This window comes from Manacus vitellinus, unplaced genomic scaffold, assembly GCF_001715985.3.
Source record: "Manacus vitellinus isolate BGI_N305 unplaced genomic scaffold, ASM171598v3 scaffold_30_pilon, whole genome shotgun sequence".
Lineage (NCBI taxonomy): Eukaryota > Metazoa > Chordata > Aves > Passeriformes > Pipridae > Manacus > Manacus vitellinus.
Genome location: NW_021940291.1, coordinates 6719247 through 6732834, shown reverse-complemented (window position 1 = coordinate 6732834; position 13588 = coordinate 6719247). Strand labels below are relative to the sequence as shown.

General features: G+C 39.3%; 1 protein-coding gene across 3 annotated transcripts in view; it reads left to right on the top strand.

Annotated features, from left to right (window-relative positions):
• The window catches only part of MRVI1 (murine retrovirus integration site 1 homolog), a 103958-nt gene that overhangs the window by 58759 nt on the left and 31611 nt on the right, over positions 1 to 13588 (top strand). For 2 of the 3 annotated variants that reach the window (XM_018076118.3, XM_018076119.3), the window contains exons 5-7: positions 5716 to 5813; positions 6226 to 6289; positions 10893 to 11081. In XM_018076118.3, the coding sequence (XP_017931607.1) occupies positions 11013 to 11081 (69 nt within the window). In that variant the 5' untranslated portion in view covers positions 5716 to 5813; positions 6226 to 6289; positions 10893 to 11012. The remainder of the gene's footprint in view (positions 1 to 5715; positions 5814 to 6225; positions 6290 to 10892; positions 11082 to 13588) is intronic. The other variant, XM_018076120.3, reaches the window with a different exon arrangement.

Sequence of the window (13588 nt, the reverse complement as noted above, 5' to 3'; positions counted from 1 at the left end):
ATGTTGATAAACTTGGGCAAACCCAGGGAGAACCACTATGGTAGTCAGGAGGCACAGATCCTTTGAGAGGATGCCAAGGGAACAAACTGGCACTGCTTAGCCTGGAGAGGACCTTAGTTGCAGCCTTGCAATACTTAAGTAAGATGGTGCTAAAAAGATGGACTGAGGCACTTTACAGGGGTGCATGGCAGGGGAATGAGAGACAAGGATCCTAAAGGGACAGTCAGACTGGATGTAAGGGTGGAGCAAGGGGGGAATTACTGTGGGGGTAATTAAACATTGGGTTAGATCTACCAGAAATTCTTCAAGTTCTGTCCTTGGAAGTTTTCAAGCTCCAACTGGACAAAGTCCAAAGCAACTTCTAGTTGCTTCAGTGCTGACCCTGCAAGGGTCAAGGAGGAGGTTGGTCCAAACGACCTTCCAGCCTAAAGCATTCCTTGATTCTGGGAATCGATCTTCCAGTCTGGCCACCTTACAGTAACATGTAAGTTACTGCAGTCAAATAAGCAGTCAGCAGCCAAAGTCCAGACAATGGCTGATTATTTGAAAAAGTTGATACGGTAGATATTCCCTTCCTAGTGTACAGCAGTGTTTCAAAAAACTCAATGGAATCAGATCCATAATTATTTCCTCACGAAAAGGAGAAATTCTTGCTCTTTTGGTGTATGCTCATTTTTGTAATGCAAAAAAACCTTCATGTATCACTAAAGTAAGGAAATGTGAGTCTGATTGTGTCCAGGAAGCATAAAATGGGAATAAAATGCTTGTTTTGCTGCTTTACCATTTATCTATGCAAGATGGAGAGCAAAGTATAATCTCCCTGCTTGAAAGCCCACAATAGCATTTTGGGCTGCCAAAGAAGGCTATTTATTGCTGGATTGTTCAACAAAGTGTGCCCTCTGGGATTACCCTTTGTGATTGGGAAAGAAAGAATTTTGTTTCATTTCTTCATTTGGAAAATTTTTTTGCTTGACTAGCAACAAGGCTCCTGGGTCACTAAGCAATAGTGTTCTACCCTGATTGCCTTCAACTTATTTGTGTTTCTAAGTTAGGCCTTTGGTAGTTGTTTTTTCCAAATTATATAAGGTCGATATCCCACTGCCCTGGAGAACAGAACAGTTTATAGAATGTTTATATATAAAAATTGCTTTTGAAAATTTTACTTCATGTAGCAACCTTAAGATTGTTTTCAAACAAGGAGGAATCAACACCAAAATACACTAATTTTTTTTTCCTTAATCTTGTCTGACTCCCCTCCTCACAAGCATATTTGTTCTCCTTTTACATTAGCTAAGAATATAGTCAAGTGGAAATTTGAGAAAATATCATCTCAAGCTCCCAACTCTGCCTACACCACAGACAAAAATAAATGTGTAACTAGAATGTGATGTATAATACATGCAGTCCAGACAGCAGAAACATAGCTAGGTTTCTCCAAATCTGTGAGAAGGAGTAGAAGAAAGAAACCCAAACGACTGTTTGTTGACTGTGTCACTGAGTACATGATGCTCATTTAGGCAAAGGCATGTTTGGTGGTAATATCATCTCCTGGTGCTGTGAGTGCTACTGGCATTAACCATTTCTGCTGAGTGATTTATCAGTGAGCAGCCCTGCATCAGAGGGGTTGTTCAGCACCGTGCAATAAACACTGAGGCTGCCTCCTAAACTAAATTATGTGTTTTTTTCAAGCAGTAAGTTGTTTAGGAGGAGGAAGAGAGCAGCATTTTTTACTCACGTATCATTTTTTTTTTCCCCTTTTATCCTGTTTTAAGGTCACTGCCTTTACATTGTAAGACAATAGATTTTTTCTCTAGATACTTCCTAGCTCTAGATTTCTTTTGAACTACCCTCCTGAATGACACTTAATGTACTGTTCTCCCACTCTTATCTTCACACTTTCTTATATGCTGTTCCTTATGCTTAGAAATCCTTACTCTCCATGCCAAATATCCACCCACTCCATGTTCACATTCTTCCTTTAAACTGCATTTCCTTAAAGTCTATCAAAAATAATCTTCAAGTTAAGAAACATATCAACTCTGCCCTGAGATCTGACAGTCTGCTGATCATCAGATTTCCTACTACTGGCTGAATTCTTTAATTTGTGCATAATACTCCATAAATCAGGGATTCATTTTTCCTTAACATCACATGTACTGCCTTTTTTATTAAATAAATATATATGTAAAATCTTTTTTAAAGTACCCCAAAGTTCAACCCAACTGGTTTCCTAGAGGCCATCTGGCTGAGCACTGCTGCTTCTTAGTTCGCTGTTCACAAATTAACAGAACTTATGGAAACAGCTGCCTATGAATTGTAGAGTGGTAGGGAGTTTTCACTTTGGGAGGGAGTTTGTGTTTGGTTTTGGGTTTGTTTTGGGTTTTTTTTGTGGGAGTAGGTTGTTTTTTGGCACAAAACAAGGGAAAGAATTGTTGAAATTGTAAAAGCATATTTGGGGTACAAGTTGAAAGTTAGAATGCATGAGGCACATCTAAAACCTTTTGGGTGGTAAGATCTGATAAGCAGCTCTGACTGTTTCATGACCTAGCCTGGCATGCTTGTGCACTTTGTTCTTTGTGTGTAGCAGAGGTTTGTGATGTGGCTTTGGAAGACAATTTCCTGGGGGGTAAAGGATCTACCACAACTATCTGGTTCACTGTTGGAGAGCTTCCTCTAAGGATTTGAGCATAAAACTTTAGTAAGCTCAGTGAAATATGGAGGTGGCTTCCACTGTTATGTTTTGAAAGACTGAATATTTGGCTTCATATTCACTTCAGTTTCTTCTACTTTCTTAAGAGACTTTTTTGCTTTTTGCTATGAAATATGCACAACTACTTGGAAAGCAATAAAAAACCAAAACCAAGCCATGCAGATAACAAGAAAGGGGAAAGGAGAGAGATACATGCATTGTTTTCTCTTTGGCCATAAAAGATTTTTACTCTGGAGAGCATGTCTTAAATTAAGCTGACTGTAGTTTGTGCTGAATGCTAGCCATTGCATGAGGGGGAACAGATGGGCAAAAGCTTTCAGGTCTGGAATCCAGGATGAAGTGCCACCTCCTTTTGGTTCTCTTGCCACAATTGTCCTGTTGTCTCCAGCATGGAATGTGGACCGTGGGGAGTGCCACGTTCTTGGAAATGGCATGACTGGGGAGAAGCCTCTGCTCCAAGAACCTGGCAGATCTATTGTTTTCCATAGCTCCCTTTGGCTGTCCTTCCCATATGAGACCTGGGTCCAGTATCTTAGGTATAGACTTAAACAGATAAAATTACCTTATTGGAGTTCTGTCTTAAGATGATTTGTTCAAAGAAAAACCCCAAAATGAATAAACACTACAAGTGAACCAGAACACTTTTTTTTTGTGAACTTGTATGCAATTCTTAAAACCATTTGCTTTCACAGAGAGGTAATGCTACTTATAACCTCATTTCCCTACATTCTTTTTAGTTCTAAATAAAAACCAAAAACTGAAGATAAAACATTTGCATCCAAAGCAGAGTAATTTATAAAAGTTTGATTCGTTCAATGTTAACTCCTGCTTGCCCCTAAACAAAGTAGTGGAATAGGGAAACTTTCAAGCTGCCTAAAATATATTTACCTTAAAAGAAAAGCCTTTTTTAAAAATCTGGATCTACCAGTCTATAAAGCTAGTGCAATACTGTTCCTCATCTGTTTGCAGATTGTCTGCGGCATAAAATTCAGCCTAGAAATCATGAGGAAAAAAGAAAGGTTGTAAGCCACTCCTCTGGATGCTTTGCAGCAAGAGACGTAAATCTAAACACTGCCTGCTAACATAACCAAAATTGTAAAAACATTGCTAAAACAAATAAAGCTGGCAGGCAGCGTTTTACAAAAAAAAAGTGCTATTTTCAAATACAGTTATGATCTTTTAGTAAGTCTTAAATTTCCATTTAGCTGTGTTAAAATGATTGTCTGTGACTGAAATCAGGCCCAATTCCTTTTTCTTTAATGCATCAGGGAAAAGCCTAAAGTTGGGACCAGAATGGATCCTATTGGAGTTAAGTACGTAACTCCCAGGAAACGTTTTCCATTAAACTCTGTCGGGGTTAGTTATCAGATTTCTTTAAACTCTGATATAAAATTTTTAGTGCATAACCCAACCAAATGCCTTGTTCTAGGAGTTGATCTTGTTGGTAATGGACCAGCATAACCTTTTACCCCCAAAGCTTTTGTTTTTCAGTCTCAACAGTGTCATAACTAGCCATTGCTGGAGATATTCTCCTGAGTGCTCCCAATCAACATGCATCAAAACAAGATTTTACTCTCTGCCTGACCTCACTTTTCCTTTCTGTCATTCAAGCACATTATTGAAAACCATCAAGTTTTATGTGTTCCTGAGCTATGAGGAAAACAGGAAGCAGACAAGGAGATTGTTTCCTGTCATGGTGCTCTGTAAATCAAGTCCTGTATGTGTAGCTTGTAGTCCCAAGGAAGTCTGTACACACTTAGTCTGAGAGATGCTTTTTAGAAGCTGTATTTTCCTTAAGCTTTTGTTAGTTTCTTCCTTTAAAATACCTTTGTGACAGAATTATGCACATTTTTCCCTTGTCTCTGAGGCTGCAACCTGGAAGTGTTCTTCTGTCAGGAAGTATTATTTAAGTTGCTCAGGAATTAACCTCTGTGCTCAGGAATTCATCTCTGTAGTTCTCAGAATGAAAACAGATGCTTTGAATTCACATAGTGGCTACATACACTTTGCATGCCCCAGAGGAGTTGTTCTGTATCTCATAAACAGAAACACCACTTTGTCTTCCAGATTTTACTTTGTACGGCTGTCTGGCCGTGGGCAGAACTCAGAACAGGGAGGTTATCACAGAGGGGCCTTACATTAGTCCTGGGGGCTATGACTGTGTGTTTTGCTAAACTGGCTGGAGCAGGATCTTAATATCTTGCAAACCTAAGTACTTACCATGAAAATGCACTCTTTTGTCATAAAAATGAGATGTAGTAGGAGACAGTCAGTGTTTTCCTGTGCTGCAGACAATAAAGAAAGTGTCTTCCAACTTCCATGTAGTATCTTTTGTCACACAGAGTAAGAATGTACATGAGTCAGCTTTAGTAGTGGGTTTGGTTTTTTTACCTTTTTCAGTCAATATTTCTATTACACAAAAATTTTGAAGTCCTAAAGCAAAATATTAAAGTATTTCTGTCAAGATACCCTGGATCTGGTTTTATGTGTTTTGTTTATTTGGTTTGGTTGTGTTGTTGAGGTTCGTTTAATTTTTTGAGATAGCTAATGCATGCCAATAAACTTTGTCTGTGTATCCTAAACTATAATCATGCTTTGTCTTTGAAAACTTGATCTATGGTAAAAACATGAGAAAACCACCCTGTTTTGCTCGCACTCGGTTTGAAGGAAGGAAGTTTAGTGGTTTTTAAGTACTTCAAAGCTGCAAAACATAATTCAAAATGTTGCACAAATTCCATGTGCTTTTACAGCTATACAAAAAGGAGTGCAAACAGGAGTGTTAGTGTTTTACAACCACTTTGCAGCACAGCAAAGAAAAAAGTTACAAAAAGCAACTGAGGGTTGGTGCAGCTCAGCTGTGTTCATGAGCACGCAGCTCCCGTTGTTGACAAATGAGAGTTGCTTGACTTGACCCCAGGCAGTATGAGGTCAAGATATATTAATAAAATGCTTTCTTAAGTGTTTATTTCTGCTCTTTTTTGTGTATCCTTGTTGTGACGTGACAGAGCATTCGAGGTCAAGTGCCAAGCTATCAGTGGGGATGGAGTAAAGCACCTTTATCTGAGCCTTCACTGACACGGGACTCGGCCGTGACTCAGAGAGGGTGAGTTAACTGATTATGCTTAACTTTCTCTACTATGGTAAAATGAGTTGCAGAGAGAACACACTGAAAGCCAAGGGCCTCTAAATACTTTTCCCTTTTATGGAATAGAGCTCCCAGATTTCCATTTCCTGGAGATTGTACTCTAAGCCTACACAGCGGTAAAAGAAAGTTCTCTGCATTCACTGATCTATATCTGACTACAAATTTGAGCTCAGGGGATCATTTTTTTCCTAACTATTTTAAGCAGTAAGTTTATAATAACAGACCAAAATGTTAAAAAGCACTCCATCCTCTCTTTTCTTTCTTTTTCTTACTTTTTTTTCTTTAGATTGTCTTCTCCTAGTGTGGGAATAAGCAGAATCTGGTAACTAGGGTAGGTCATTTGTTTGTGTTTTTTTAACTCATTTTATAGGTGCAAAAGGCTTGTGCAGACTGAGATTGTAGATCTTCACCCAAATCCACTCTGCCTGTGACATGTGAGTTAATCTCTACCAGTATTTAATTTTAAAAGGTAATTTTGGAACTCTTGCAATTTTTAAAAGAATGGAGTTTTGAGGGAGATCATTTACTCTGATAAAATGCTACAATAATGTCCTGACATCCTTTCATAGGATATAGGCCAGACAGAGTTTGATCAATGCCTAACAAAAGAAATAACAGAATCTTGAAATTGTCTCACTGCCTGGGATGCTAACATGTGCTTATGCACCTTGACCATTTTTAAAATGCAGGTGTATTTTTTTATCTCTCCTTTCAGTGTCTTCAGGGACAAAAATGACAGTTGTTTCAGTTGGCACCTCACTGCATTACATGTATTGTTAGCATATCATTTCCTCCTTTGACTGAAACCTGCTTATTCTTGTGGAAAGGAGATAAAGCTGGCAAAGCTGATGGTAGCATTATTCCAAAGGCTGTTCAGCTGGCAGATGAGCCAGGCTTAGAACCAGGATAGTGATGCTCTCTGCACTGTGGCTCAATGTTCAGGGAAGCTGTGAGCTGGTTTTGTAAATAGAGGTGTGAGTTTCTATAAACTCCAAGGCTGCACTCCTCCCTAATGCTCTGCAGCAGAAAAAATGTACCTTCCAGTGAAATACATTTTCCAAGGACATTTCTTTCTTTTCTTTCTACATCTATGAGACACAGATAAGCTCCTCTAATTTTTGTCAGAGTTCTCACAAAGCCCCCTTTTTCTATACATTTTGACTCTCTGTGACATTTACTGGGGCTGTTTTCATTGCCCAACCAAATGGGCATAAGGTCACTTCAGCAGTGATGGAAGGACATTTATTCACTAATATCTTAAGGTTCCATCATTTCTAAACCTTTGCCTTTCCTACCAGTGTCAGAAGGCAGTAATTGATGCAGAAAATGGCAGAACTCTTTGCACAGCGTGGAGCAAGGAGGTATTTCCATTGATTATATCCTTTTGCATTTATAATACGTGATGTTTGTGCTGGTTAAACATCATAAAGTCTTTAAAGGATCTGGACTGCTGATTTTAAGAACTCTGCACAAGTTAAAGATAAGCTTTTAGATTGAAAAATTAATAATTCAGGAGCTCTAAATCATATAGTTTATTAATTGAACAACATCTTTATGTTGAAATACCAATATGTAATGGTCCTCACTTTGGCAGTGTACAGGACTGCAGCAGTGCAGTCAAGGTGTGCAAAGATGGTGTTTGTTTTAAGAAGCCTAAGAATATGAATAATTATGTGCAAGCTTTCACTGCTCCAATATAGTCCTCAACACTGGGGTTTTCTGGAGAGATATTAGGAAAAAATGGAAAGTCAGAGGACGAAATTTTCCTACTGATCAGCACAAAGATTTGGAGCTTATTTGCAAGATAGCTCTGTAAGGAAATCAGAGTAAGGTTCTAACTGTGTCAGAGACGGCCTGAGCTCAGTCCACTCCAAATCTGGGGGTTGTTAAGGTGGAGTAAATTCATCTTTCTCCCCTCCGTTCTGCCTTGGCTGTACTTTCTGTGCTGCATCTCTAAGACAACACAGCTCGAGATTTGTCCCTTTCTATTCTTAGACAAGCCTGCTGATTTATGTCTTCTGCTTTCAAAGTTTTCTTGCTTTTTAAATCTAAAAAATGAACTGAAACTTGATGTGCTTAACAGCTCTTTCTTGTTTCAAGATAACTTACATTACTTCTTTTAAGTTTAGTATGCACTAGGAACTCAGCTAAGACCTGGAATAAACCACTTTGATGCAATAGCTTATACAATTCCATGTAGGACTGCAAACATGCTTTGGCCATGACTCAAAACATTCCTGATTTTTCAGGCCCAGCATTCTGTTGAGTTGAATCTATCAGAACCAGTATAAATTCATAAGGCAAACACTGAAGAAGGATTAGATAAACAGCCAAATTTGTATCTTCTCTTTTTTGTTTTTGTTTGAATTTGAGTTCTTGCAAACTCAGAAATTGTGTAGGATGCCAGGATTTTGCTGCAAAGGAAAAGCAAGCCTGTGCCACTTTTTTTTTTTAGTTACCTTGCTTCCATCTCATCTTCATGTGTTGTTCATAGTCACCTGGTTTGTGACTGTTGTTTGATACTTAATTGTTGAAACACAGAGATGTTTAATGCTACTGCTAATTGTCTAATCTCTGAGGGTTTATTAAAATCTATGTAATCATAAATTTCTGTTTTCTATCATATTAGGGACTTAAAAGATGTTTTGCTATAATAAACATTTTAAAAACATTTTATTCAGAGAAAGCTTCCTCTACTCTTATTTGAAGTCAGAGATGGGTAAAATCATGATATAAACATGAACTTCCACTGACTTCAGTAGAGGTAGGAATTCTCCTGTAAGAGGTTCAAAATGTTTACAAAAGCTTGAAACATGCTGTCCCTAAAGCATTTACTGCTCTGAGAAATCTTCATGCTCACTGTTCAAAAACAGTCTCATTTGTAATGATGATGTATATGCTGCATCTTTTTCACAGTCTTTATCAAAGGACTGCCATGAAATAATTATTTTCCCTGAACACACTAATGCTTGTGTAGGATCATTATTATAACCTGTTAGTTCTGCATGAAATGTCATGTGAGGTGGCCTTGTATTCCTCTTCTAGTAAAAGAGAAAATTAAGTTTCCAACATAAGGTGAAATAAACATAATAAAAGCATCAGTCTTATCTGCTTCTGCAGTCCAAGGTTTTCACACATCCTGCAGGTTTTACAACACAGATTTTTTTGCTGTGAGAGCTGAGGTGAGGAACTTGTCACTACTGAGACTGCTTCACTAATTCTTGTGAATGGTTCTGCCTCTTCTTTCTTTTTGCTATTTTTTTAAAAAGATCAACAGCTTTATTTTGACAATTTTGATTGTCAGTCTCAATAAACCAACATGTTCCTGAAAACATTTCTTTGCCCACCCCTGAAATGGAAGGGAAAACTGTAGAAAGTTAATCTTGGAATTCTGCTAAATGCCTTGAACTTCAAATCATCTCCCCATCTCAACCTCTTTATTCCATCTATCTTGAGTTCCAGAAGAGTAAAAGAATTGAGATGACATCAGGAGTTCTGGTTTGGGAGAAGATAACATGCTTTTGGAGGTTGAACTTGTGCTTTCTGGGTATACTTATCTGCTGGGCAAACTACTGAAGTTGCTGTGGTACTGAGTGTGTTGCTCTGTGCTGTGCTCAGCTGGGAATTTGTAAGGGGGATGCAGTCAGCTGGCCCTGGTACAGACAGAAGCTGTGGTAGGGGATGCAGTGCAGACAGGAGCTGTGCAGGGGGATGCAGGCAGCTGTTCCCGGTGCAGACAGGAGCTGTGGTAGGGGATGCAGTGCAGACAGGAGCTGTGCAGGGGATGCAGTCAGCTGTTCCCGGTGCAGACAGGAGCTGTGCAGGGGATGCAGTCAGCTGTTCCCGGTGCAGACAGGAGCTGTGCAGGGGATGCAGGCAGCTGTTCCCGGTGCAGACAGGAGCTGTGCAGGGGATGCAGGCAGCTGTTCCCGGTGCAGACAGCAGCTGTGCACCAGGCGGTGTCTGATGCCCTGCAGGCGCCGCCGGGGAGCGCCGTGATGTGTTGCCGAGGTCAGTGATGTGTTGGTGAGGACAGTTCCCTAACTCTCGGGCAGGTGTCGCAGTAAGTATTGCAATCCGCCCACTGCTGCTGTAAGGACTGATTTGTTCTTCACGCTGCTCATCCTCAGACCTCGGTACAGACTCTCTTGTCTTGTGAATGCAACACCTCCCCTCGACACTAAGAACAAGAATTTTCTCAGTTAATAGGCAGAGAATTTTTTTTCCTGTTGTCTTGTGCAGAGGTACCAAGTCTTTGCACAACTGATCTAGGCCTTGCTCTTGCTCAGATGAAGAGTGCCACCATCTGGGGTTCCAGTTTTGCTCCTCTGAGATCACTCTCTGTAGCATGAAGACTTTGTTAGTTGCTAAAAGGCACAGTATGGAAGAGATGACCGAGAGGGAACATCATCAATGTGTATAAATATCTGAAGGGGGGTTGTCAAGAGGATGGAGCCAGGCTCTGCTTGGTGGTGCCAAGCAATAGGACAAGAGGCAACAGGCAGAGAATGATGCACAGGAATTTCCACCTGAACATGAGTAAGAACTTCTTTCCTGTGAGGGTGACCGAGCGCTGGAACAGGTTGCCCAGAGAGGTTGTGGAATCTCCCTCACTGGAGATATTCCAGAACCATCTGGATGCAATCCTGTGCCATGTGCTCTAGGATGACCCTGCTTGAGCGGGGAAGCTGGATCAGATGACCCTCTGTGGTCGCTTCCAAACTGACCCATTCTGTAATTCTGTGATATCCAAGATGCTGTTGAGTTCTTAGAAGATTTTTAGAGGTCACAGTCATAATGACAAAATAAAAATCAGTAAAATGGAGGGAAGAGGTGGAAATAGCAAAAAGAATGGAAGGTTGTCTGTTTTGAATGCATTTGCTAGGTTATACTTGACCTTGAAAGCTTTAGTTAATAAAACACAAGATAGCATTTTTAATTTTAAACCTTAATGCTGTTTGTTATTGTAAAGTGATCTCAGTGTGAGAGCACAGAGTTTTAAACAGATTTGGTTTGTCTTTTTGGCATCTAACACAGCCTGCAGATCACAAGGCCTCTCAGAGCTTATGCCTTCAGGCTGACTTGAAACAACCATTGCCAGCAGTGCATGGTCCTGTTAGTGCCCAGTGCAGCTCCACGTGCTTCACGCTGCCCACCATGCCAACCTCACCTGAAGACAAGGGACGAGCACAAGAGGCACAGCACAACAGTTCTCCTCCAGCCAAAGTAAGCACTCTTACAAAGGTGTTTTCTGACTCTTGTTGGAAACTCGAGGGTGAAAGCACTTTGTGTATATTTAGGAGTTTATAAAACAAAATCTAATCATTGCGCTGAATTAGTGTGTTTTGCTTGGTCGATGGAGCTGTGAATGATCCTTCAGTTGATATTCTTAGAGTTCTTCAAATATTTTATAGCCTAAGGGATGAGAACTCAAGTGGCTCAGGCAGTTGTTTATCATTTTGATCTGGAGGATTATAAATGGTTCAGAACGGACAGACATATACCAAAGCTGTCCAAAGATGTCCTTTCTGATGTGATTACAGAAAACTGGAACCTTTGAGAAAATAATTTAGGCTTGTACTTCACAGTAGTCTTGGAACAACTAGTGTTGCTTTTACAGATATAGATGTTATGCAATTCATGAGGGTGTTTTGGTTTGTAGTCTTTCTCAGCAGTAGCTGAACGTACATGGGAACTATGCAGAGAGCAGGTGGGTGCTCCCCAGACATATTCATCATTTGGCCTCTCTAATTTGTGGCATCTATATGTTTTTACATGTCTTGTTTGCAGATAAATTACAAAAATCAGTAAGAGATGGCTCTTCTCCCTTTTCAATAATCTATACCAAAGATAAAAAGTAACTTTATGTTTTAATAAACTGGGGTTGTTTGTGTCTTTTTTTTAATCATTATCTTAGCTGAGGTAAAGAACCTATACTGATTAGAAAATCACAACTTATCCAAGTCATCCAATTGTATGCAAACTGGTGTAAAGAAAGAGAGGATTTATAATCTGGCACATCCTCAGTTAAAAATGCATCACCATCATTGGGTTTGAGGACACTACATTCTACACTTTAGATGAAAACATCCGCTGCTCCAACATTGTTGGAAAACATTGTGAGCAGTGAGCCCTACACTGATTTGTCATGCATTCCATCTAAACTGCACACTGTGCTGAGTGTTAGTTTCCTGGTTTAAGATAAACACCCCAGGTGGATGCAAGTTCATCAGACTATTAGCTGAGAACATATATTAGCTCAAAAAGATTTTATTGGGATTTTTAACTCACCTATGTGAAAAGTCTTTTTGTACAAAAGACTTGCTGGGTAAAACATACCCAAAGAGGAAAAAACTATGAAAAGCCAGCAGATATCAGTGATTCCAGTCTTAAGTGTGCTTGTCAAAGGGGAGAAATGAAGATTTCCAACCACATAATATAAAAAAAGTTATTTTTTAAATGCATTTTACAGGCCTTTTAGAAATGGGTCTTAAATGAACTATGATAATGTGATAGTTCATTAATCAGTTAATTGTGCAAAATGCCTCATTTTAGGTGCATGTTTATTGTTAGGCACAAAGTAGCAGTGGAAGGATTTTAACCACACACTGCTCATAAGCCTTCTTAAGTTAAGGTTTGCCACTGGCCAACCTTGTGAGGATTTGATCTTTTTCATACCTGTTGTCACTCTTGGGTCTTGCTGCAGACCAAATTCTGCAGTGTGACTATAAGTCACTATAAGTAAAATGGTTTATTATTGTGAGAGAAGGACTTGCAAGCCAGGAGAGGGCATCAGAAACAACTAACAACTGGTGGATTTGTTTTCTGCCATTCAACAAAACTTTCCAAGTCTGGAATATCACCTTTTCCAAAGTGCTGTCTGGTATTTAACAATTTCCTCATTCTGTTTCAGGAGGTGCTTCCCCACCTTTTCCCTGCATGACCAAATGCACAGAGATTCACAAAACAGTTCTGACAGAAAGCAAATGAACCTTACATCACACGTGGTTTCCTGCAAGCTCCAAATACCTTTCTTATGATGGGAAGACCTGGGTTATATGTCTCAAATTCATTTTGAGAAAACAAATACAGATTTCCATTTCAGTATTTCTTGCAGCAGCCAGTGTTCACCATTCTGACTAATTCTAAACAAAAATCACTATAGTATTCCTCAGCTCTGTGTTCCTAAGGGAGGTGGATGTGAAATTCCCATTAGCACAGGTGTAAGGGCACTGAGCCTAATTCAAAGAACTTTAACCTCTGATCTGAACTAAGAGCATGTAGTTGAATCCTTAGTTCAACCTCAGTTTGTGTGCTGTCTTGTTGCAGTAAGTATTGAACATTTTAGATTTTCTTTATACAAAATCATTTTCACTACCATAAATCATAGAACTTCATGGTCAGATGTAACTTTTAGTCATTTCCAAATTTAAATTTAATTAGATTTATTTCACATAGAGTAATATAATATTGTAATATGCTTTCACTGACACTTTAAAAAACTCATTTCAGGTTTTTATTGTTAAAAATGTAATTTCTATAAATGTAATGCATAACTGCATCAAAGAAGATTACGTCCTTACCAGTTATGTTAAAATTCATAGTGGCCTATAAATCTCCCTACGCTTTCTGGGTTGGTTGTGAGCTGTCATCTTTCCCTCTTTTTAAATCAAAAATCCCTGTGTCTACTTCCAGCTTGCTCTCTATGTATCCTGATCACTATTTTACTGGCT